General features: G+C 52.0%; 2 protein-coding genes across 20 annotated transcripts in view; one reads left to right on the forward strand and one right to left on the reverse strand.

Annotated features, from left to right (window-relative positions):
* Positions 1 to 6,870, forward strand: part of WIPI1 (WD repeat domain, phosphoinositide interacting 1) — a 31,399-nt gene extending 24,529 nt beyond the window's left edge. For 2 of the 4 annotated variants that reach the window (XM_040640349.1, XM_040640352.1), the window contains 5 exons: positions 1,128 to 1,292; positions 2,096 to 2,203; positions 2,856 to 2,974; positions 3,399 to 3,499; positions 6,351 to 6,870. In XM_040640349.1, coding sequence (XP_040496283.1) covers positions 1,128 to 1,292; positions 2,096 to 2,203; positions 2,856 to 2,974; positions 3,399 to 3,499; positions 6,351 to 6,398 — 541 coding nt within the window. In that variant the 3' untranslated portion in view covers positions 6,399 to 6,870. Of the gene's footprint in view, positions 1 to 1,127; positions 1,293 to 2,095; positions 2,204 to 2,855; positions 2,975 to 3,398; positions 3,500 to 5,692; positions 5,755 to 6,350 lie in introns of all 4 variants that reach the window. The other 2 variants (XM_040640350.1, XM_040640351.1) reach the window with 2 other exon arrangements.
* The window catches only part of ARSG (arylsulfatase G), a 141,266-nt gene that overhangs the window by 28,646 nt on the left and 87,370 nt on the right, over positions 1 to 25,250 (reverse strand). For 8 of the 16 annotated variants that reach the window (XM_040640336.1, XM_040640335.1, XM_040640334.1 and 5 more), the window contains 4 exons: positions 21,499 to 21,607; positions 15,294 to 15,414; positions 10,780 to 10,870; positions 6,901 to 7,859 (listed from right to left, as the gene is read on the reverse strand). In XM_040640336.1, coding sequence (XP_040496270.1) covers positions 7,585 to 7,859; positions 10,780 to 10,870; positions 15,294 to 15,414; positions 21,499 to 21,607 — 596 coding nt within the window. In that variant the 3' untranslated portion in view covers positions 6,901 to 7,584. Of the gene's footprint in view, positions 1 to 3,817; positions 5,075 to 6,900; positions 7,860 to 10,779; positions 10,871 to 15,293; positions 15,415 to 21,498; positions 21,608 to 25,250 lie in introns of those variants that run through there. The other 8 variants (XM_040640340.1, XM_008693669.2, XM_008693668.2 and 5 more) reach the window with 7 other exon arrangements.

Consider the following 25,250-nt stretch of genomic DNA (forward strand, 5'->3'; position numbering starts at 1 on the left):
GGGGGAAGATGGGAACTTTGAGGTAAAGGAACTCCATCCACCTCTCCCTCCTCCGTGGTCCTGGAGTAGCTACTACCTGCACCGTGCACGTGACACCTGCCATTTTACGTCTCTGTGCCGTGTGTGCACTGGGAACGCAGAGCCCGGACAGTATGCCTCTTCATAAATCCCACCCCGTGGCACAGAGCTCCAGGGCAAGCAGGACAGGTGTGTTTCATGATGCTCGGGATCCCAGAATACCGGCAGAACCCCTAAAAGGGGCCCTCAGTTTCAGATGGGAACATCAAGGCCCAGAGGGGTTTGTCCAAAGACCACCGAGCCGGTTGGTAAACAGAGTGAGAAATAAACCCCCATTCTTCTGAGCTATGGCGTGTGTTCCCCACCAGCCTCGGGCCCTGTAGACAAGTGGCCTCTCAGCAGGTGCTCCCGGGAGCGCGTGTGGCCACCCTGGTCTTTGATGCGCCCCCAGCATGCACTGCGCAAAGGCAGGGGTGTGCCCCTACCCATTCCCACCTCTCACCGACAGAGCAGCCACCCCGAGTCCAGCAGATGCCCTGCGATGGAGTCTGATGACTGCAGGGGATGCACCAGGTCCCTCTGAATTATCTCCACCGTTGGGAATCACCGGGGACCGGGGTGGCTTCAGGGCTGTAATCAAACACCGCCCAAAGCACCTTGCCCGGAGGTTTGCTTCCCACTCAGTCTGGCTAGGGAGGCCTTGACCCTGAGATCGTTCTGTTCTTCCACGGCCCGGGACAGGCTTGAGCTTCGTTTTCAGAGTCCAGATAGCGATCCCATCTCGTGCCCGACCCTGGCCCCCTTCTTTGAAATCTGGAAATCAGACTAATCATCGCATGCAACTTCTTTAATGTAGGCAGGCGGTAGCACCGGGAACCTCTTAACAGCTTTGCAATGGCCCTTCCGAAGGACAAACAAGCCCTCGATGCCCTTCTGGTATTGCCAGGATAGTACGTCCCGAGCCACCGCGGGTGGGCAGAACATGGCACTAAGGCACAGTTCCTTCCTGGTGCAGCGAGCGCAGCGCCTAACGCTTGGGCGTGCGGAGAGCTGGCCCAATGCCCAGGCCCGCAGGGCCGTCTCACCTCCACTGTGCCTTGCTCCCCCAGCCGACCAGAGGAGCCTTCGACCTGGACTGGCTACATGGGAAAAATGTTCATGGCTGCTTCCAACTACCTCCCCACCCAGGTGTCAGACATGATGAACCAGGACAGGGCCTTCGCCACCGGACGTTTGAATTTCTCTGGGCAGAGGAATATCTGCACCCTCTCAACGTACGTATTGCCCTGCCCACCTGCCACCGGCAAAATCTTTTAGGGGTCTGTTTGCCCAGAGCGCAACATCCCCAAACACGTGCAGAGAGCCAAACAAGGACGCAAGATGGCCAAGAGGAAGGGCGAGCAGCCTCGAAGCCTGCCGTGTCCGCCAGCTGCTTTTCTTCCCCGGTCGTCGGGCGTATTCTGGGGATGGGGGGCGGCTGGAAGCTGGCACGGGAGCCCCAACTTTCTGGTGATAATGACACGGTCTTGAAAGCAGTTCCCGTTCTTGGTAACACTGTGACAAGGCCCTAGTTCCACGGTCCGGGTTCAGACACCTCTGGGCTTGACAGATACTTTATCTAAGTGGTTTAAAGGAGTTAAAGAAGCTAAATGTTTATTTTTTTTTTAATTTGATAAAACTAGCCAGCAACGCGGTGAGCTGTTTTTGTCCTTTGTCCTTTCTGTCACTGTGAAAGGCAGAGTCCCACGTGCGCCAGAGGCCGTGTCCCACTCAGGTCAGCAGACGCTTTAGCTGGGCAGTGGCTTTTCACAGAGTAGTAGCGTGCACACGCCTCCTTTTGTCTCATCCCCACAATTATTTTCAAAGACAAGAAAAAATCCTCGAGGTAGATCACTAAGGCCAGAATGCCAAGAGAGAGCCAGAAACCCAGAATGGTGGGCCCGCGGGCCGGGCACAGGTTTCTCGATGGCAGGAGAAGCAGCTAGTGTGACAGCTGAGGCGGGGAGGGTTCGCGCTTGAAGCTGGCCCAGTACCCGTCTCTGTGGTGATCGCAGCGCGTGTTTTCTTTGGCTCTTAGGATCCAGAAACTGCCGAGGCTGCTGGTCGCATCATCCGACGGCCACCTTTACATCTACAATTTGGACCCTCAGGACGGAGGAGAATGTGTCTTAATCAAGACCCACAGGTGAAGAGACTAGTTTCACAAAAGCCTTTTAAGAGCTGGTTGTCACTGGGCCAAGAGTGACAAGCGTCAGTGCGCTTGCTTCTCTTCTCCGGCCGTCCCAGTGGCAGACCTCGAGCGGGCACCCGCTTTGTGCTGGGCTCCATGTCAGGCGCCCTCACCACACAGGACACTTCCAGAAAAGTGCTGGGATGAGTAACACGCACTTGAAGAAAGGGAATGTCTTCCTGTGGCCTTTCCTCCTCGTACATAATGGGTGCTCAAAAATGGTGCCCAAATGGAATCAAGAAGTTCTCTTGATGTCTGTGACCGAGAACAAGGCGACTCCTGCTGTGACAGGACAGCACCAGCTGCCCCTGCTGCCTTGCCCTCAGAAACCCCCCTTGTGAGCGTGGGTTAGCATCCTTGCCAGGGTATATCAGGAAGAGCCAAGGGCCGATCTTCGCTCAGTAAATGTAACAGAAAGGGGTCATTGTGAAGTGGCGTGACTGACCCCGGCCGCTCAAGGTCGCTGGGAGGTCACGTGACCCAGCAGCGTCGGGCTAGGTCTGTACTTTAAGCTCGAGTGAGTTTCCTACTGCTTTTGGCGGTACTGGGATATGTGATCATCTCTCTTTTCTCCTCCCTTCCCCCCCCCCCCAATTGCTGCAATTAGCTTGCTTAGCTCAGGAACAACAGAAGAAAATAAAGAAAATGACCTCAGACCTTCATTACCTCAGTCTTACGCAGCAACTGTAGCCAGACCAAGCACCTCGTCCGCCTCCACGGTGCCAGGTGAGTGTGGCTGTGGGGGCCTGGCCGGGGGCGCCGTGGGGGCGCACTTCTGACCGCGCTGTCTTCACCGGCACGTGTGGATGGAATGCTCTCCCCGAACCCCTTACCTCCTCCCGGGTGCGGCCACGAGAACAGCCTTTAAAGTCAGGTCCCTAAACCTGGCAGGCACAGCCCACAATTGTTGCCTCCCCACCAAGTCGTGTCCACCCTTGGCCTCTGAGAATCGGCAACAGGTGGAGGGCTGGAGGTGCCTGGGGTAGAGGGTGGGGGAGGTCAGCCAGAGGCTTGGAGACGTCGCCTCTGAAGCACATTCAAAAGGCGAAGGCAGCTTCCCGTGGTTTCCCTGGAGGTCCCGCCCCGGGGGTCATGGCATAAGAAGAGCAGACCGTGGGGGCTTCTCTCATGTCTCGTTCTTGGTTTCCAGGTTATTCTGAGGACGGCGGAGCCCTCCGAGGAGAGGTTATTCCTGAACATGAGTTTGCAACGGGACCAGTGTGTCTTGATGATGAGAATGAATTCCCCCCTGTGAGCATTAGGAATCCCTAAAAGAGTGGCTCAGTCTGTGTGCTTAGAAGGAAACCTTCACCTCGGGCAGGACGTGAAGTCACTGTCCCTGTTCTCTCGTCCTATAACAGCTAACCTCCTCTCTAATAGTCAGAAAGCCATAGCTGGCGCCGTGGGTTTCCGGCCCTACAGACTAGCCATCAGGTGTCGGGCTAAAGCCGGCAGCATTCGAATAACCGAATACTAATCCAGGGAGTCTCAGCGGCCTCACTACATTCCGAGGCCTGGAATCCTTAACTTGGCTTCCTTAGCACTCTCTGTGCTGCTCACCAGGTAGGAATTCATGCCTGCGGAAACTCCTGTTTGCCTGAGGCTCCGTTAAGGATGTCCCTGCTGAATACTGCCACCTTTTTGCTAAAGACCATGATCTAACCCGGCTGGGCCGCTGTGCTCTGCAAGCGAGCTAGACCCTCACCCTCCTCCGGCTCTCACGGGCTGACCCCAGGCTCCCGGCGGCCATATGGAGGGTGGGGGGCTCGCCGGGGGGCTCCCCTGCATTTCCCTGCATCCTGCTTCAGCCCTTCCGGCAGCAAGCGCCCCCCCCCCCCGGGTTGGCTGGGTGCAAGGCTTGGCTTCTTCCAGCACCCCCGACTGAAGAGAGGATTCTCGCCCTGGGCGGCTGCCAGGGCCTCCTTAGCTTCTCATTCTTCAAACTTCCATTTCGAGCAACACCAGGCGGCTCTTGTGAGCTGCGGTTAGAGTGGTATGGATAAGCCGAAAATCATTTAGGCTTGGAAGCCATGTTTGGGCCCAGACTTAAGAGAGTTCAGAGCCCATTAGGTCTTGGTGTATAAGGTTTTCTCCTGAGCATTATTTTACATCAATTGAAAATCCATTTGCAAAAGGATGGGATGCAGGTCTAGTTTCTTTCTTGTATAAATCCTGGCATAATCTGGTCAACCCAGTCAGCTTTAAGAAAAACACAGAAAGGCTGTTTTGGGGCCCTCTGTGCATGACGAGAGGGCTGGGTTGCGATTGCCCATAAAGGCTCTGCGGATTGTAGCTTGAGATCTACATTCCTGGCTTTGAACAGGCGGATTGCCAAATCCCGTGCCAACAAGGCCAGTTGACATTTTCGGGGTGGAGCGCAGTGGTTCTTAAAAATACTCATTATAAATATAAAAGCAGCTATTGGCTTGCTGCCTTCTGATAAACCAGTTGTTTTGTCTTTGGGTTCTCACGCCCCGACTAGCCATAAAGGGAGTTCTTCCGTCCCCCTCAGAAGCTGGCGGTCATTCATCTGAGGTTGTATCTTCCAGGAGCCAGAGCAGAACAGATGCAGTGGGGATAAATGTGTCCCACTCTGTCCGGGTTTAGCGCCCTCACTCACTAGGTTCCATTTCAGTAATTTTGGTGAAAGTCTGTGACTGCTACCAAAGACTATTGGATTATTAATTAGATCCTTAAATGTCATCAAAGTAAACCCTACAACATCTTGTACTTACACAACTGGGGTTCTTCAGATACTGGCTTTCAGAAGGTGGTCCCCTGCCGAAGAAAACCTGTATAAAATAGTAGGTGCGCTGTACAGATCACCTGTTTGGAGTTTAAAAAGAAAAACAGAGATGCTTAAAATCTAGGAGTAGAACTTGTCGAGAGGCCTGTTCACCTAAACACTGCCAGGAAGCTGGGTATGAGCTGCTTGTCCTGTCTTCCTCTTAAGGACCAAACGCATGGAAGTTGATGTAATTTGCATCCAGGAGGTTTACTTAGACACAAGGAAGGCTCCCTGCCAGTGAGAGTGTTGATCACTGAATGAGATCCTTAGAGCTGGTGGTTGGGGTCATGGAGGCCATCAGACCCCAGCCCTGCCCTCCAGCCTCCAGGCAGATGGGGAGGACAGGGCTGAGCTTCCACAAGCTCCCGACGTCATAGCAGACGGCCTTCTCCATCCCATCACACAGGGACCAGAAGTGTGAGGGCCACGGGGATGTCCTCTCAACACGGACCATCTCATGCCCTTATTGGCAATAATGTCCGACGGGAGAGGAGATGCTGGACAACTCCTTTCCCCACCTTCAGTCCGCATCAGTATGCCCATCACAGACACTTGGCCAGAAGTCACACCTCTGCCCACATCCCTTAAAAACTTCCGGAATCGTGAAAGGATCCTGGAGTCTCAGCGTGGTTAAAATCACTTCTCTTTTGGTTCAGATCATGGGCTTGCCTGGCTAATCTCATAAGGGGCTCCCTGGGCCTTTGCCTTCAGAACACAGGTCAGTGTGAGTGGGTCTTTTTTTTTTTTTTTTAATACACTCACACTTCCCTGGATATGATCATTCTTATCTCCTTGGGATTTACTTTGCTCCGTAAACAGTGAGAGAAGAGAATTGATCGTTGCTAGTATCTTAGAAAGGTGCCATATTCAGGAAGCGGTTTTTATGGCAAGAACTTGCCAACCCCTTACAAGTCTGCGTATTCACCAACACTAGTCTTACTCTCCGTGAGCAAGAGTAAGGGAATTGGGACCAAGGGTATTTACTGACTTTTTAATAGAGATTTGGCAGTCTGTGTTTACAAGTAAGATGAACCTTTTTTAAAAAAACATGCAAAATACATATAAATGCACACACATAAGCACATATTTTATACACAGTATTTTTTGAAACCGTGCCATATCGTCTACACCTAAGTAGGATGGGTGGATTCCCTGTGGCCACGAGTGAGGGTCAGTCTGTGGATACACGGAAAAACTCTGCAGTGCCCAGCCTCCCCCTGCTGACCCCGCATGGGCACAGATCTGTTGATAATGCAGCCTGCCTAACCGCCTCTTCCTGGAAAGAGTAAGGCCATTCTGTTTTGATTTTGGTAGATAATCTTGTGCCGTGGAAGTCAGAAGGGCAAAACGAAGCAGTCATGATGAGAAGCGCACCTCAGAAATCAGGACACCCCCTATGAGGTGGTTTTGGAGAAAACAAGGAAGGTGGAAGAATGGAGTACAATTGTGTGTGCAGAAAGGGGGGCAGGTGCCGCCTGCTTAAGCCACGGGACATGTTCACGGCTCTCCAGGCTCTCCTCTGCCCCGGTTGCCAGTGGGTACAGGAGACACTATATACACATCCTGCTATTCAAAATACGTTACAGCCATAGTGTCAATGCTAACCATATTGGTCTATAGCCGGAACTTTATATGATAAAGGGCATCCTTTTTAAATGTATGCCGTGTAAAAATGTACTTATAGGAAAATCTCTTTGAATTGTATTTCTTGTGTATTACGTACATATAGAGAGACTGTTTTCAGCCAGGCAAAGTATTTTTGCAGTGATTGCAATAAATCATTTATTACCTTTGAGTCCCATTTAGGACACTAATAATAAATCATGGCAATGCATTTTTGAGGTTTTAAATTTTTATTTCTTCCTGGTTTTACGAAGGATGCCTAAAATCTTTAGAATACAGTCGTTTGATCTTTAAGAGGGGGAGGAGGGAGGCGGATAAACCAATCTGTGGGCTCTCCTGCGCTGAGACCCAGAAACCTCTAACTCTGTCCTAGTCTGCATCTGCGCTACTCGGGGTACCCACCTCCCGCCAGCAGCCGCCCAGAAATGGAGCATCTCGGGCCCCACCCCAGACCTACTGAGTCAGAGTGCACACTTCCACGAGCTCCCAGGTGACAGGCATGCGTATTAAAGATGGAGAGGCGCTGCCCTAGATCCCAGTTGGGATGAACCTACGCTAAAGGGACCAGCCAAACTGGGTACAGAAAAAAGAAACTAAAATGTATGAAGTGCCGGTGCTGTGGCAGGTCCTAAGGGAGGCATTTTCGCAAATCGCCTTCGTTCGCCCTCAAAGTCAGCTGGCAAGCTAGGTTAAATAATCGCCTGCGTTCAAAAGCAGAGCTTGAACCGGGTCTAACTCCAAAGCCCAGGTGCTCTCCGCTCAGCTCCGCACAGCTGTTCTCTCAAGCCCGCACGCAGGAAGGACCGCAGGGGGCGCAAAGCGGGAGCTTCAGAACAGAATTCTGAGACTTAGTTTTAGGGCATCTGGAGCCGGAGTGTAAACTTGCCCTCACTTCCTCACATCTGCCTGGGGGAAAATCGGTCTGTCAGGGAGTCTGGCAACGGCAGGCAACGTGGTGGGGATTGCAGCAGGGGGTCACGGAAGGATGGTGAGTGTAATCCGCTCTGGAGGTGTTGTCACCAGCAATGTCTAGAATAACGTCGGCAAGAAGCTCTCTGACCCTAGGCAGGACGCCCTGGTATTCGGCACTACCTCTGTCGAGAGGCACGGCTTCTGCAACATCGTCTTCTAGATTAAAAATCAGGGGGGGCTCATGCAGCTGCTCGGGCCCCACGGCCCCATCGCAGGCTTTGGCTCCGCCTGGAGACAGGGGACAACAAATACCCCATCAGACCCAGCTTCGGCCCTATGTTGGAAAGACGGGAACTGTGATTGATTATACACTGATCCAGACATCCCAGGACTTGAATATTCAAATGATTACTCTGCCTGTCAAAGAAACCACCTTGAGATCTTAGGTGCTTGTTCCAGTGATGCTCGTACTGTCCAGAATGACTCGGAACTTCTGGGAGCCGTCACAAAAGCCAATCAGGGATCTCTCGTCTCTACCCTTTGCAAGGAAATTTGATTTTTTTTTCCCCCCGAACATTGATTTCTTGAACACCAAAATCCTTAATTTGGTGGACTGGGCAGGAAGGCAAGGGGAGCAATTTCACTCTGGGTTGCAGTGGAGTGTCGTGTATGAAGTCGAATCTGGCTATGAAGGCAGCCTCACAAGACGGGTAACAAGAAAGGGAGTCATGGCCACATCCTGAGCTGTTAATGATCCAGGTGACCTTTTAAAAGTTTTTTTTTTTTTTTTGCCTTTTCCATACAATAAGTAGTTAAGGTATCGGCAGAAGTTAATACAACTGAATAAACGGAAGGAATCCAGGCAAAGGACAGCCATCAGAAAGACAGCAATTCCTGAACGCCTACTTTGCCTCTGAGCTTCCTAGCAGCCAAAGAATAGCGTAGAAACTTAGCAGTCGCTCAGGGGAAGCTGAGCTCTTTCTGGTCCTGAGGTGTGAGAGAAACTTTTCCAGGGGCTCCTCCTCCAGGGAGAGAAGAAAGGGCACATCACACAGCCTTTAGGCAGCCCTCCTTAATGGTTTTCCTCCTATGGTTGACATTCAGGTCATTCAGCGGAAGAGAAGAGTCCCTGCCTTTGCCTAGAATTTGGAGTCTAATTTGACTCTTCCTCATGGCCAGTAACAGGCAGCGAATGAGGTTTGCAATCAGCCAAGCAAGGGCTGAGAAGGACTCCTCTTATAAAAATGTAAGACTTCCACTTCAGAGAATCATGGAATAGCTGGCGTAGAACCAGCCTTCCTATGGATAACACTGCTAAATTCTAGGCAACATAGTCAGAAAAGAAAGAAAAAAACTGAAGGCACCAGCAAATTAGCAAGGCAGGCAGGAACTGAAAAGATGCTGATCATTGAAAGACAGAGGTCACAGGGGGTTGGGTCTGCATTTAAGAGTTTTTTCCCCCTGGAGACACCCCTCGGCCCGTGCAGCAGGGAGCAGCTCAGCGAGAAAGCTGTCGTGTCTTTGGCTTGCGGTGTCAGAGGACAGAGCTCAGGGCTGCCACAATGGAGGAAAACTGATGAGTAGAAATCCCAGGAAGGAGGAGGGAGCCAGAGAGGAGAAGTCTGCAAATCCGTGGATGAACTCCCTCCACCTCATTCTCTAATGCAGTAGACGTCAAGGCATGTCGTTTATCCGAAATAGTTTTAAGTAATAAGGACGCAGATTTTCAAAGAGAGGGGGAAGGGAGGGATCAGAACATGTCACACTCTTCCTTCCCAACACACACCCAGCTGTTGAGAGGTCCGTCCTCCCCATCCTCGTGCTAACACTCCTGGGACTTTGGTGACTCCTCAGAAGAAGAGACCTCCCCTCCCCTGGGTATCATAATTCCTGTCTGATTGCGGTCGTTTTAAAAGGTCCGATTACTTCATAGTACCATTCAGGATTCCAACCCCATGGTGCCAAGGGCTTTCTGGCAGGGCCGTGACTTCTGAAATTAACTCAGCCTGGAGAAGCCATACCTCTGAGATAATGTAATGTAAGGACTGCGATCTAGAAACTTTCCATCTGCGAGCATAACAAATATCTGACTGGTTTGTATTTCCGGTTTTGGAGAATCAATGACTCTTGTGGCATTTTTAATATCCCTCAAGTTACGAACTCAAAGGACTTGTTTTGTTTTTATGCCACGTTTTCTTCGGGATCAAGTATTTACACTCAGGGAAAATCATTTCTGTTCTTTATTATATAATTCTTTGGAACGCTCTAACATGAAACAACTGAATGAAATTGGAATCTGTACCAGGTCCCGGATTTTGTTTTGTTTATTTTTTGTGTGTGTTTTTCATTCACTAAAAGAAAAATGTTAGGGGCCCTATGAGGTACGAGATGCTGTGCTCAGCACTTAGAGACAACAAAAACGAGTATCTTACAAAGCTCAAAACTAGTAGGGGAACTAAAACAGGGAACCCCCCAAGCCCCCTCCCAAAGAAACCAAGCAAACATGTACCCAAATGACTGGCATATATAGCAGCACGTGACCATTATCAGAGTGTCTTCAAATCGGACCCAGCCGGGAAGACGAGAGGGAGTTTCATGACCGGGGTACTAGAATATGACACGAGGCCCTAGCAGCCGAGCGAGGTTTTGATTCGAGGCCAAGGAAGAAGGCTGTTGCTTTTGGAGAACTGACCCTGGAAAAGTGTGGGGACCCAGGCTGGAAGGAGCCTGAATCAGTGGGCAGCAGGGAGCCACTGGAAGATTCTGAGAACCATCCTGACCCAGTTACCACATTTCTACAGTACACATTTAAGACGGTCAGCGAGTGAACCGAGATGCAGCCAGACTTCTGTCGGTTTGCTAACTCGACCTCGTCTCGAGTCTATTTTCTGAAACAGTCCATTGTCCAGTAAATTACACTTTAAAATATCTCTAAGCTCCCATTTCATGTTCAGCCAAACTGGCATTTAAAGCATAACAATGGAATGAAACGTCCTTCGGGTGGAAAGGAACTGTGTTAAGTGTGCTGACTAGCTCTGAGCTTGCTGGCAATGTCGGCCAATGGTAGAAAGACCTTATTTTCCTATTTGTGGGGGCAGAGGGCCTGGGGGGGGGGAGCCTTGGGTGCCGAGAGCTCCCTGAAGGAAGGTGGCCCACACTCACCCCTGGAGGCCTCAGGGAGGATCAGGGCGGGGGAGGCCTGACTCACCGCTGATGTAGAAGGCCTTGTAGTGCCCCAGGCGGACCGTCTGAAGGGCTCCGTACTCTCCAGCCGCCCCACTGTTGGGGTGAAACAGCACCTGAGAAAGAGGAGCAGGACTTCCTGACCAGACAGCCATGCTGGATACTCCCTGGAAAGCATTCGTTTGTCTGTCATGGAGCCCGCCCCAGCACCCCCACCCCACCCCGGCCCCAAACACTGATGCACATGGGCCTGTGAGTCCCCCCCCACCCCGCCTCCATGAAACAGCTATTTGGCCAGTTAATTAATCGGGAGTGGGCTGCAGCTCTGATAGATCCCTAGGTCCGGTACCAGCTACAGAAGCTACAGAGTCCAGTGCAAAATCTAAGTGAGAGAAAGCTTGTTCAACGCTGAAGAATTTCAAGACAGCACAGCGCCTGCTTTTGAAACCAACAGTAGGGCTGTCCTAAGTGCGGGAGGACCCACACTGGGCACACACCTGCCTGGGGCCCCAGCCCTCGGGTTCAAGATAGGGCCTGGGGACCTTCCTGTCTTACAGATCTTCTCAGGGACTCTGACACAGGTGTTCCTCAGGTGTCTTTGGGAAAACAGCTCCTTCAGCGTCCGGTTGATTTTCTCACTCTCCCTTGAGCAAGGGTGGCATTAGAAGGCATCCTTCCGAGGAGAGCTTGGCATGATTACTCCAGAACCAGGCACAGCCTAACATGGATGTCCTCACCTTTGACTCAGTCCTACCCCACTCGGACTGAGGAAATCTTCCCTCATCAGGCCATCAATGAAAGAATCACCCTACAGACCGGAAACACCTAATTCAGGCTTTGCCAAGGGCAGGATTTGGTAGAAAATAAATGACCAGTGTCCTTGGTCAGTTGGTGGGTTTGGGCTGCAAGCGTGAGACCGCCCTGGTATGAATCATGACCGATATATATCACTGGAAAGGCGATTACGTGATTCAGAGTTTCCATGGGGCTAAAAAAAAAAGAAAAAATGAGAAACATCTGTTGGAGCAGTAAACAGCTGTTCCCCCAAGTTTCCCGGCTCCGAGAGGATGCCGGCGAGGGCGGGGCTCCTCCCACACCTGCAGCTTCCGTGCTGCACTCTCGTGACAGTCCCCGCAAGGTCCCCAGCCAGCGTGATGACAGCAGGCTCCTTCCAAACAGGAAAAGAAGTCGTAACTCAAAACCCACTCTTGGGCCAGGCCTGCAGGAAGCCAAGCCGGTCACCGCAGGAGGCCGTTTGGTTTCCTTGTGGAGAAGGCAGGAAGTGGGGGACTGGGAAAAACGTCTTGTCCACCGACCGAAGACGTACTCAGACATCCAGGAGATGGGAGTCACGCTCCGCTGGTTCAAATCATGGACATTTGGGTCTCAGTCACAGAAATTCCCTGAGGGTGGGCTGCCACGTCCAGGATATTTATGCAGCGTTACCAGAGACAACTTCCAAAATCCAAGAGGAAGAGGAAGCAAAACTTCAGGTTGGCTCCCGCTCTGAGACAGGGATGGGTTTTGTTTCCTCCGTGCAGACTGGCCAGGGTGTTCTTGTTTCTATCAACAGAGGAAGCAGGTTGGCAAATTGACACGTGAATCGCCACTGAAGACAGGTCCTCTCCCCGGCGGGACACCCTGTCGGAATTTCAAAGATAACTTTATCTTCTGCCACCATGGTGCACCTTCTTCGTTGCGTTTCTTACCTGTTTGTTTCATTTTGTTTTGTTGTCTTAAGCCCACGAGCATCTCCTCGGGCCCTGGAGGCTGGTGCATATGTGATACACACACACACACACACACACACACACACACACACACGCACGCACACGCAGGTGGGGCTGCAAAGTTCTGTCTTCAGAAGTGGCCAGCCATGCCGCACGGCGGCTTTCACCACTAGGGGCCTCCCTAAGAGAAGTGATGGGAGTTGCAGGGCCTGCAAACCAGCTCCCGGCTCCTCAATGTATGGCCTTGAGGGAGGTGCCACATCTTTCAGGACCCACTGCAGTCCCAGACCAACCAGACTGGCAGATGCCAAGCCATCAAAAAAGCCTTCCCTTTGGTGACCATCTTGGGACTTGGTGGAGACCCGGAGCTGCGGTAGGGCTGGACCCGTGGTGCCGTGATAAGCTCCAGCTTCCATCCAGGAGTCTGGCAAACACAAAGTGGGACACCTGAGGCAGCCTCCCCTGCCCAGCTCCTGCCCCCCCCCTTGTGGTTACCCTCAGTGCCCAGATGCAGACCCAGGTGCAAGACCGCACAGGCTAGTGGCAGCTGCTATGGGTTTAAAACACCCTCCGACGTCCCTAGTGACCTCAAAGGAGACAATGAGAAGACCGTTCTGTAGGAAAAACCGGTAGCCCACGATTTGCCTTTAAATCCATCCGCATCAGGCCTGGGGAGGTTGCCAGAGGGCCTGTGGCTCTAGGTGGCTTGAGCTCTTCAACTTGTGGTGACTTCATTTGCAAAATAGGGAAGAACCCCACTGCTGAGCCGTATTTGCATACTGTGTTTGAGATGATCACCTAGGAGTTACTCTGAGCTTCTTGAAACTGGACTGGTTTTCTAGACCAAGCCATGTTAGAATCCTTGTAAGCCCACAGGACCCATCTACGTGTGAACACAAATCGTGTTTCTTAAAAATTCCGTGGGGAGACACGTTGGTGTGTTTACACATACGCGTATGGTCTTATAGCTATAGGATCACTCTCTTTACCTCCCGGCCTCTCTTCAGCAATTCAAGGCGATTTACTCTAGTCTTTTCAGCAGGTGACCGGAAAAGACTGGACTCAGGGCCAACAGCTACCTGTGTTGCCCTCAAACTCCAAATAATCTTATCTCAAGCGTCTCCACAAGCACGGCGGGAACCCAGTGCTCTGGGAGGCTGGGTGTGGCCCGAAGGTGCCAGCACCGAGCGCTTTTGCCCTTGAAGATACCATCAGCAGCTTCCGTTAGGCGGTGAGCGGTGGCTGTTTCCTCCTGGGCCCCGGGGTGTGGTCAGGAGCCCACCAGCCCGCCTCTAGCTGCGTCCCCACACGTCGTATGTCCCCACGGAAACCCCCAACAGTGCTGTGGCTGTGTCTCGTCTTCCTGCCTGGTTCCCGGGCCCACCCCCGTCAGGCACCAGACCAGTAACTGGGAGGCCCCGAGCCTGGGCCCCGGTGACTCTGCACAAAGCCGCGACTCGAGAGCGAGTGAGCGCTCTCCCGTCTGAGAACGGAAGTGAGCGCGAAGGAGCTGGCTTCCACAGGCAGACTGCCCACGTCAAGGAGCCCAGAGTCCTTGAAGCACTTCCTGGTGACCCCAATTATTCTATTAGTAGCTGTGGTAATAAACACTCGGGAGCACCTCTCCACTGACGTCGTCCATAACCCCCCAGGGTCACATACTGCAAACCTCCAGCCCAAAGGCGGAAACCATCTTCCTGCTGCTTCGCCCCCGCTCAGCAGTAGAGCTCAGCCTGGAAGGGTCTGCAGTTCGAGGAGGTTCCGTGTTGCAGGAGAAGCCGAGCTTCTTCAGAGGGCATCTCAGGCATGTCTGACAAGCTCCAGAAACTGCATGAACGCTCTCAGAAGCACAGGGGGCCCTCTCGGGGCCAGAGTGCTGGGCTGCCCAGGCCGGCTGAGGGCCGGGGGCAGCTTCGGTGACTGCCACCTTACATCTGAGCGGCATTTGAGTCACTTCCATGTGACCCTCAGTGAAGACACAAATAGACCCTTTGATGTGTGGATCCCGAACTGAGAAGCCATGTGCTCGCCCGGGCCCTACAAAGGGGTTTGGGGTTCCCTCCGCCCACTTCCTCTTCCTTTCGGTGAAAGGAAAACACACGGAAATGACATGGAAAGGCCATCGGGCCCGACACTTCCTGGCTGTCACTGCCCCCGAGCGCCTCAGCGCACATGAGGAGGGGACCCTGGGGTGCAGGGGCTGCAGAGTCACAGGCCAGACCCTCCGGGAGCCAGGGGGAAGGTCAGGGGCATAAAGCCCTCATTGGCCCTGCCGTCCAAGAGCTGTTTCATTCGTGTGTCTGTTCATTCATTTATTCAACAGATCCACATTGACCGCATGCTGCCTGGGAGCCAGGCACTGTGAGGGGCACTGAGAATTCTTGGTGAGATCCTTGCCTTCCAGAAAGTTCCATCCTAGTCGGGGAGCCCTACGATACACAAGTCACTCGCACTACTCAGCCATCTCATCCAACAAAAACATGCCAGGTGCCCACGATGTGTCAGAAAATTCAGTAATCGTGGGGGAAAAAAAAATCCTATATTATGGGGAAACAGCTCTAAGTCAACTAGTTAAATGTAAGTATGGATTGGCAAACTGGATTGATCATAGGGGAAGAGGGGGAGTGGAGTGGAAAGAGAGGTTCATCTCAAAGGGGTCATCCATGAGGCTTTCTTAAACTAGGTCTGGAGCAGCCACTTCCATGCATCATCCAAGGATGGTTCTCTTTGCACAAAGGCGACCCTGGGTGGGAGGCAGCAGGCCAATCTCCTGAAGAGCCTGAGCAGGCCACACACCTCCTCCACTTACCCCGTGTCCCATCTGCGACCTGCCAAAGAGCACCTTGGAGGCATCCAAACCGTCAAAGTGCCGGTCCTGGGGCAGGCTGGCCCCAGCCAGAGCCACCACAGTGGGGAAGATGTCCAGCACACTGCAGGAAGAACAAGAGAGCATTGGCCCCAGCTACTCCCAGACTCACTCCCTGGCCACGCTGTGGTCAAGGCCCACCCAAACCAGCCCAGACTGAGCACTGACATCCTCCCTCATGCCCCCCCCACCTCTCCTTTCTTTGGGTCCCACCTGGATCTCTGCTCCCCGAAGAGGCAGAATGGCACAGCGGGTTCGCACCTAGGCCCTGCGGCTGAGAGTTACCTGGCCTCAAATCCCAGGGTTGTATCTATCTGGCTTCTCGAGATGCCTCAATTTTCTATTCTCTAAAATGGGCATGATGATAATAGTGCCCACCTCACGGGGTATTCTGTGGATGAGACACACAGAGAAGGCATGTAGAAGACAACGTAGGGCTCAGCGGGTGTTTGTGTTATAATTCTACACAAGAGGGGCACCTGGGTGGTTCGGTCAGTTACGCATCTGCCTTCGGCTCAGGTCATGATCTCAGGGTCCTGGGATGGAGGCCGGTATCGAGCCCTGCGCCAGGCTCCCTGCACAGTGGGAAGTCTGCTTCTCCCTCTCCCTCTGCCCTTCCTCCCACTTGAGCTCGCTTTCTCTCTTTCTCAAATAAATAAATAAATAAAATATTTTTTAAAATAAAAAATAATATTCACAAGAGCATCCCTGTGGACCTAAGAACGAAGGGGTTCTACTTGTCACCAGCTAAGCCACAGCCACTCGCTGAAAGGGGACAGTGTGTGACAGGTACCTGCTAGAGAATGTACACTTCATTATTCCTTCCCTGGGTCTCTGTCACAAATATTTAGGTCTTTGTTTAAAATGCCATGGTACGTGAAACGTTCCACCCCTTTATTTCAGTTACTTTTTCCCATTACAAAATAGTAAATGTTTATGGTGGGGAAAAAAAAAAAAGAACATCCAGAAATATAAAAGAGAGAACAACACATGCATAGCGCATTACCCAAAGCTAGCCACTGTTAGTTACCATTTTGGTGGATTTTGTTAATGCGATTTTTTTTTCTTTAAGTCATGCGGTACAATTTTACTCTATTCTAGGGCACATCTCCTGCCAGCCTGCTGTGCTTTGTCGGAAAAAAAAACCTCTCCAGCATAAACAAATGGACTGTCCTTTCAACAAAGCTGTTTATATCCACGGGCCAGGCCAACTGAGTCAGTGGGCCGTGATGCAGTCGGGAAGGCAGGGCCAGGGCGAGGGGTACTCCCCCGGAGAGAGGCCCTGGCTCGCCTGAGGCTGGGCACAGCACCGAGCCTCAGGCACACCTTCAGGGAGGCCTCAGAGGCCACACCTCCCACTGTCAGCACCCTGAGGTTCGGGGGAGGGGTTCTCTGCCCAGCGAGAGGGGCTGTGGAAGGGACAGAGCTTCTGCCCACCGTGTGGCTCTGCCTACAAGCCCGGGGCAGAATCTCTCCCTGGACGATGGCACACAGTGTTTCTGGTTTGCCGTCAGCTTTCATGGTCCACACAGCTGGTGGCTTATCTCTGAAGATACGTGTTCCAGGAGCTGGCATCCCACACGGGCCAAGCCAAGGAGTGCTGAGTAAGCACGAGCAGAGTCCAGCACAGTCCCAGAACCTGCCCAGAGTCCAAGGATCCTGGGACAAATTGGGCAGCTCAGAGCACTGCAGTGCGGTCCGAGAAGGCCCTGGTGGCCAGGGCTGTTGGTTCGAGCTTTCTCTAAATTGCACCCCTAAGAGAGACTGGCCCCACGAAGGGTCACATCACCAAGCAAGAGAAACAGGATCTGTGTTCGATTGGCATACTTTTTCTTTCCATCTTATGTTTTCTCCCCGCTATCAGGAGGCTTCCCATCTTCTAAAGGAACAAAGCATGAAGTCTAATGTTCTTGGGACCCACGCATCTCAGAACTGGTCAGGATCCTCAGAGGTAACTTGTCCACCCAGAGCACAAAGAAAACCTTGGCTCCAGAGAAAATCTTCAACATCTCCGATGACTTGCCAATCCAGCACTGATTGCCAAGCCCGGGCTGTCACCCAGTCTTTCCTTCTGTCCTGGAGGAAGCCAAGCCCCCGAGGTTAGCCCCGGAAGAGGGAGTGGCTCCTGGGCACAGCCGGTCCCAGTGCCATCCCAGGGCCGGGCCCCCAGCCTAGGCGTGAGCTTAGAGAAAATGTTGGTCCTACGGAGCCCACCGAAGGAAGCCCAGCTGCTCCCAACCTCAAAACCCACCCAAGAAACTGGTCATGAGAGTCTCTGAAACCTTCGAGAAAGAGACCAAACAAAACAAAACAAAACAAAACACCCCAGAACCTACATTTTCAAGTTTCTGTGGCTGATGATACTCAGGATGGAGGCTTTGGGCAGGGCCACATTCTGACTTTCGTGGGCTATTTGTGGGCCCCGTCTTCCATACAAAATATTAAAAATTCGATTCCACAACTGTGTTGACAGAAAGATGCATAGAGAAATAGTATATATTAAACCATTTTCTTCAACCTGAAAGTTCTTTTTTCTACTTCTGGTTTTAGAAGAAATTAAAAATCTCTTGCATCCTTAAAAATCTCTGGGCGCCGCCCCACCCGCCACCACTGGCCCAAGGGACAAGTCGGCCCTGGCTTCTGGAGGGAGGAAGCCCCACTTCCCTGGGCCTGCAGTTTCTCTGCACAGGGACACTAAATGCTGCCATCAGAGTGGGCAGGGGACCACCTTAAGCAGGTTCTGCTGCCCAAATGAAAATAGTTTCTTTTTTTCTTAATATGGCTTCAGCCTGCCAGCACACTGAAAGTTGTTCAGAGGGAGTGCGTATGCTTGTGTTCTTCTCCAAGGTGTTGCCACAGGAACCTGGGCCCAGACAGCCGGCAACGGGGAGGATGCCATGGGGTCCGGCCAGCCAGCCGAGCGCAAGGGCTGCCAGAAGCTCACTTGGGCAGCCCGGCAGCCCAGCAAAGGACATGTGTCAATGGGAACTGGGGATGGGCCGTGCTGGGCTGTCCTTGGGGGAGAACATCCCAGGGCAGAGGGAAGGGCTGGGAAGGGAAGTGTTTCCTAGAAGCCGGAGATATTTTATCTGGGGAAAGGCGGTGTGATCTGAAGATGGGAAGTGGGAAGGGGGTTGCCAAGGGAAAGACTGGGGGTGCGTGGGCCTGAACACAGAGGGAGGGGACAGAAGAACTTCCTCCAGGTCACAGGAGAGTGGGAACTGTCCCTGGGATGTGGGAGCAGCTCCTTTTTAGCATTTAATTGTAGGTTTCTTCCTGTTGTAGTTCCCTCTCGTGAGCCCTGGGAAAAGTAGGAACGCACCCCTTCCTGGCCTGAGCCCCTCTGCAAGCAGTGGAGAGGCTGCAGCTTCCCCCAGGCCCCTGCCTCAGGTCCCTCTTAGAGGCCAGCAGACCCCCAGAGCACTGTTTCCAGGGAACACGGGGGTCCCAGAGTGTCAGGAGTCCCCACCACAAAGCACACACATCTGATACCTAGCAGAGCACAGCTAGGAGCAGGGGTGGGGGTGAGACCCCTCCCCATATCCCGCTCTACCGTCCCCTGCCCACAGGAGAGAGGGGGGGTCTTTGAAAGGAGGTGTGTGGCTAGACCTTGCCCTCGTGATGACACCTAAACCACAGGGACGCTGATGTGAGCGTGGTCTTCTTGTAGCTCTGACTTCCGGGACCTGGGCCTCAGAACGATACAGAAGCAGGCGAATCACCCTTCCACACAACTGACAACATTTCAGGTGTCCCCAGAGAGCCCCCAGGCAGCCCAGAGGACTATCTGCTCTCCCAGCTAAACGGAACCTTTAGCTATTTTTCCAAATGAGATCTCAGTGCACAGGACGGTCCCCCATGCAGAGAACGATCCTGCTCAAAGTGTCAACAGTGCCAGGGGTGAGCTGTCCCGCATTAGACTCTGAGGTTCAAACCACCAGGCCCTTTTGACGGACGCCCCCAAAGCCCTGCCCTCCTGAGGGTAGGTTAGCTCCTAACTGTCAGGAACTTTCTGTCTGATTTGCTCACTACTCCATCCCCGGTCCCTAGAGCACTGCTTGACCCACAGCTGGACAGAACAATAAATATTTGTTCAATAAAGGAATTCCCCTCACTCTGTAACTGTGTCACTGGGCTTTAGGGTTCAGGACACGTGTGAGATCTGTCTTCGACCTCGTTACGTTACATGGGTGCGCAATGGAACGTTCACAGTGAGTATCTCCAAAAGGGAACCAACGGAATTAGTGTAGACCCCTCTTTCCTCGCCCCCCACCCCCAACACACTTTTTACTTTTCTGTATTCATGTGAGTATTTAGATCAACCTGTCTACTCTCTTCCCATCATGGCTCAGGGCCACTGGAATTGAGGTGTAAGGAACTCTGGCCTTAGCTCTGAATGGCTCAGGGGAGTTATCTCTGTTCTGGAAGATAGATATCCCCCCCCCAAGGGATCAAGTACTAGCAGAGGTGCTCAACACTGTGGGTGGGGGTGCCAGGCTGGGCTCCCAAGGACATGAAGTATTCTCATCAGTTTCCTGAAAACAGATCATAAGGCTCTTCTCCTTAGAGCTGACCCTGAAGGAGTCATGGAAGAGACACAGTGGCCTGTCCTGGCAGGAAGGACACTCTGCCCAAGTTTGCTCTACATGGACAGAAACAGCAAGGGGGTGAATTCTATGGAGACAGACCTTCCTGCTAGGATTGAGTCGACTTCAACACCAAAACAACATCCTACAGGGAGCTGATGGTGTCTTATCAGTCTTGTCCTGGTAAAACTCCAGGGACCCTCGAGCAAACGTTACCTTGTGCCAAGACTCGCTTTTTTCAGTCATCAAACTATTTCTGAAGTCAGCTGTCCCTTCTGAGGTCTTGAATCATTAACGCGATGGTGCAATGTTTTCACGGCGCTGTGGTCGACTGTAGGTGCAAACACCCTTCTCAGATGAGAAGCACGTGCTTGGTTTTCGGTGATGGAACTTGAGAGATTGCCCAGCTATTCGTGCATGTGCGGCCCAGCCTGTGAACACTTGGCCCGACTGCACCAAGTCAGCCCCATAAAAAGCAGCCCGTCTGGCCCTCTTCCCGGCCAGCCTGACATCACAGACTCCAGCCCTCACTGTTGTTGTCACACCTGCTGGCACCCCCTGTCAGCACGCTGCCCCCTCCTGATTGTATTGTACAGGGCTGACGTGGAGTCCTGGGGGCTGCCAGGGACAGCGCCTATACCCCTCGCCCCCTCCACCCCCTCCCACCCCCCCACACCCCTAACCAGGGTCACCAGAACTGTTTACCCTTGCTTTCCCCTGGGCTTCAGTCTTTCTCCCCGCTCCCCACCAGGTCCGGGGATGCTGGAAGGAGCCCAGGAAGCTTGCTTTCCTCTGTGAGGCTGTGTTCTTTAGGCCACAACCCATTCGGCTAATGGAAGAGCCTTGTAAATCCGTCTCTGACCAGACCAAAAGCTCTGAGCACGTGAGCAGCACCCAGGCCCCCTTGTCAGTGAGTAAGAGCAGAACCACAGAGAGGAAGTCCCCATCTGAAAGAGTGACAAGTTCCTATTGTAAGTCTTGGTTACAGAGAGCTGCATGCCACTGCTCTCTGAATGACACACCAGAGCCGGGCCGTGCCAAGACTTGGCCTCGGGGATCTGCCTTCATAAGGAGGTAAGAGCGAGGGCGGGAGATGATCCCACTTAGTCATCCTTCCACTAAACGGAGCAGCCGGCGAACTCACCTCACTGGAGAAGCTTCACGGCCAGACGTAGGAATGGCCTCACCTACGGTTCATTCTGTCCTTGACAGCCTGATGGGGCCACCTCCTTCTCCCTCCCCTCCAGGGCAAGTGGACATTCCTAGATTCCTTTATTGGGCCCACGTGATGGCTGGTGATATGCTGGCTTCACACGGGCACCTGGAGGCCACCTGCCCTGCCCCTGAGGATGGAATCACTATGGCTCCAAAGGTCTATTCCCCCCCTTCAGCTGAGCCCAGACACAAGGCGGGGGGATGCCGCTGCAAACCTCTCTGCCCCCGCAGCACCAGCAGACACCTCCCGGGCTCCGCAACAAGGTCACAAACCCCACCCAGTCCCCTCTTCACTCCATGATTTTCCTGCTCTGATTCTTGACATTTCAGGAGTTCGGGTCTCATACCTTAGCAAGGCGGTGCTGGTCACATTGACGGGAACTCTGCCAGGCCAGTAAGCCAGAGCCGGGACCCGGTGCCCTCCTTCCCAGGTGGTCTGCTTGGCCGGACTTCCCCCTGTGACAGGACACAGTCAATTCTCCAGGACCATAGTCCTGTCCCAAAGGCACCCAGAGAGTTTCAGATCACTCCCCCAAAGGAAGGACTTTTTTTATAACCAGCTCTTTTTACTCCTCTAGCTAACATCTCGCATTCCGTGCTTTTATTTTCCTGGATTCAACATACCGGGAAACAGCTGCCTCTGTCACTCTCTACTGAACCACGCCACTTTATTTTCTTCGTGACAATTCTAATACTTCAGATTGTCTGGTTTGGTCATTGACTTGCTGACAGTATATCTCCACACCCTGAGACTCCATCAGTCTCATAACCCCAGGACATAGTCGGTATTTAACAAACAGGTTGAATAAAAATGACTTTTCTTCCTGCTGATCATAATGTGACTGTTTAGGATAAACAACAACAACAACAATTATTTGAAAGGAGAGAAAGGCAGAAACTCCCCCACCTATCTGATCTGCTCAACGCCCAACAACTGATTTGGCTCGGATTTTATTGTTGTATTTTGGTTTGCTTCGCTTTGCTTTGTATTTCTTTGAGTTAATGAGTCGTTCTCATGTTGTGGAGACAGAGTTAGTAATAGCTCCAACCTCTTGCCTCTTGGGGGGGCGGTTGGGGGAGTAAGAACAATCTATGTGCAATCTATGAATTTCCACTTTGGTAATTAAAGGAATTATTTTCGTAACCACGAAGTCAAAAGTGACCACCGGTATAATGATGACCAGCAGGCTGGAAGAGATGAGCTCATGTTTTATGGAAACATCCTGAATTCATGTAGCATCGAATTAACCATGACCATCCCCACCACTCCCACACACACCCCACCCTCCTCGTCGTTGAGCCAAGGATTCCACAAAGTTAGCGTGTAGAAAGCCCTTCCAAGGCAAACGCCGTATGTGGCTCAGACATATCGCGGTCATGCAAGCTCCCCATGTTCGGCTGGCGCGAGTATGAAAGCGGCAATGACGGGCAGGAGGGGGCCACAAGACCAAGGCGTCTGTCGCTCTGCACTCCCTCTGCCACTAACAGAACCTTTGATGTCCCTGGCGCCGCACACCACACCGGAAATGCTCGGCATTCTTGGGATTTTCTCATAACCAGCTTTGGAGTCCCCCAAGTGTTGAAGTAAGAAACAAAACATAAAACAACTCACGTCCATGGACTGTTTATGCTCAGGGGTGTGGGACTCTCGAAACCAAGTGGCGTTCGGCAGGCTGAATGGGAAGTGCTTTGCTCTGTGTCGCGAGCCGCCCCTCCCATGCGGACGTACAGAGCCCACTCTCAATTCTTCATGCACATGCAACAGGGAATCCAGGGCTGCAGCAAGCCTGAGCCGCACTCCCACGTGGCTTTGGAATGCATAACTCATGCTGCAGCTCAAGGCCACAGAGCAGAGAGGAAGCATCCCCCATTGCATGTGCTCGAGCCCTGCAGATAATTCTACCCCCTCCCCGGGAGGGGCATCTGTATGGAAGCTTGGAGGGGGGATAGATGGGTGAAAATAGGCAGCCTGTTTATTTGCATATCCACGTTGCACAAAATTCAAACAGACTCGCTGCATCCCTGAGGCCAGATGCTAAGGACAAGCGAAGCCTCCAGCTGGAAGAAGCAAGCCCAGAGTTCCGACGACAGTCGTCAGAAGGCAGGGGCTGAGTGCGTGCATAGCCCTGGGCTCGGGCAGCAGGGCTGGGTCTCCGCCTCCAGCATGTTTCCAGAAGAACACCCAAGCGCCTCCTAGATAGTTTTGCTAATTGATCTTCACACTGGGGGTTCCGCTCTGCGCCATGACCTTTTGTGTTTCTCTTTCTCCAGGCAACTGATTTTCCTAATTCGGTTTTCGGAGGAAAAAAATAGTTCAATCCGTGTGCCTTATTTCAGCAGCAGGCTGAAAGCTGGAGGGATTAGGAGGAATCCAGCCAGCTATAAGAAGTGTGTATGTCAATAGAGTGGACAGTCCACATGGAAAGGTTCTGGAGTTAAGAGAAAGAGGACGGCTGTGTATGTCCACTTGAGGAGCGAGCCCCTGTCTGGGTTGTTAGGACTGACCAGCCAGTGACATCTACACCATGGCTTCTGGCTTTCACAGAAAGACACGATTTTATATTCCAGCCAGGCCCGCAGACGTCCTCCTATAGCGGAATTTTATCTTAAAGGAGTCCAGAGAGTGAGTAAGCAATTATAAAAAATTAATCCCTCTTGTTGAATCATTACATTGTACACCTAAGACTAATATAACACAGTATGTGAATTACACTTCAATTAAAACAATTTTTTTCTTAAGTCCCCCTCAACATGGAACTGTCTTGCTCTAAATCCCAGTATCTCATTGGCACCGCTAGGTGGACAAATTTTAAAAAGATCCCACTACCGTCCTCTGAGGGTCCCCAGAGCTGTGGAGTCTCATTATCAGAAACATCTAACAGTGCATGTTTCAGTTTATCTGCACCAGCTAATGCTGAGTCCCAGGATAGCAGCCCCTGGTCCCCCAGTACACGGCAGCCATACCTGCTCCCACTAATGGTAACTCATTCCGAGTTAAACGTAATAATTACAGTAACAATAATATCTCCTATTCTTTGAGCCCTTCCTAAACACCAAGTTAAAGTACCTCGAAGCATAATGCTAAGTGCTTCCCTGCATTATCTCATTTAATCCTAATGACAACCTTGCAAGCTAGGCACTATTATCCCCATTTTTCAGATGAAGAAACTGAAGCTCAGAGAGGTTAAGTCATTTGCCAAAGGTCACCCAGCTCGCAAATGCCAGAGCCAGGATTTGAATCCAGGTCTAACAACATAGCCAGCCCCTGACCCATTATTCTAGGACAGTGGCTCCCACCCACCCCTGAACGCATATTAGGAACACTAGGGGAGCTTCCAAAAAAATACCCAGGCCGAGTTTCCTTTCCCAGAAATTATGACTTAATTTGCCTCGGATGGTACCTGGACATTAATATCTTCTAAAGCTCTCCTGGTGATTTAATGTGGAGACCGCCCATCTAGGACAAGGACAAGGAGGGTAAGGGGCAAAATCAGGAACTGGACACAATCCGTTTCAAAATTAGATGTGGCTTATATCCTTTTAAGCGTAAGTTTTTGGGGTTTTTTTTAAAGATTTTATTTATGTATTTGAGATAGAGTGAGAGAGAGCACAAGCCAGGGGAGGGGCAGAGGGTGAGGGAGAAGTAGGCTCCCCACTGAGCAGGGATCCCGATGTGGGATGTGAGGCTAGATCCCGGGACACTGGAATCATGACCTGAGCTGAAGGCAGATGCTTAACCGACTGAGCCACCCAGGCGCCCCAAAGCACAGGTTTTCTATTGCCCACAGCTTTAAACCTTTATGCCTGCCATAGGATCATGAAAGTAAGCCTATTAGTTACAGGAAGTAAGAATAATAGCGAAGCCCATAAATTGAACTTCTATGCACTTTTTGATTTCAAATTAAACTTCTGCACACTTTCTGATTTCAAACGCTATTCCTCAGTTCAGATAAACCTTAATACTTCGACCAGCGGCACCGGCACGTTACAAGTGTTCGTGACATTTGGCTTTCGATGGAGAAATGCATGTCCTATGGTCGTGAGAACACATTTCAGTGCACTTGTGGTTAGTTATGACTCTAATTAAGGCAGAACCTCT

This window comes from Ursus maritimus, unplaced genomic scaffold, assembly GCF_017311325.1.
Source record: "Ursus maritimus isolate PB19 unplaced genomic scaffold, ASM1731132v1 scaffold_24, whole genome shotgun sequence".
Taxonomy (NCBI): Eukaryota; Metazoa; Chordata; class Mammalia; order Carnivora; family Ursidae; genus Ursus; species Ursus maritimus.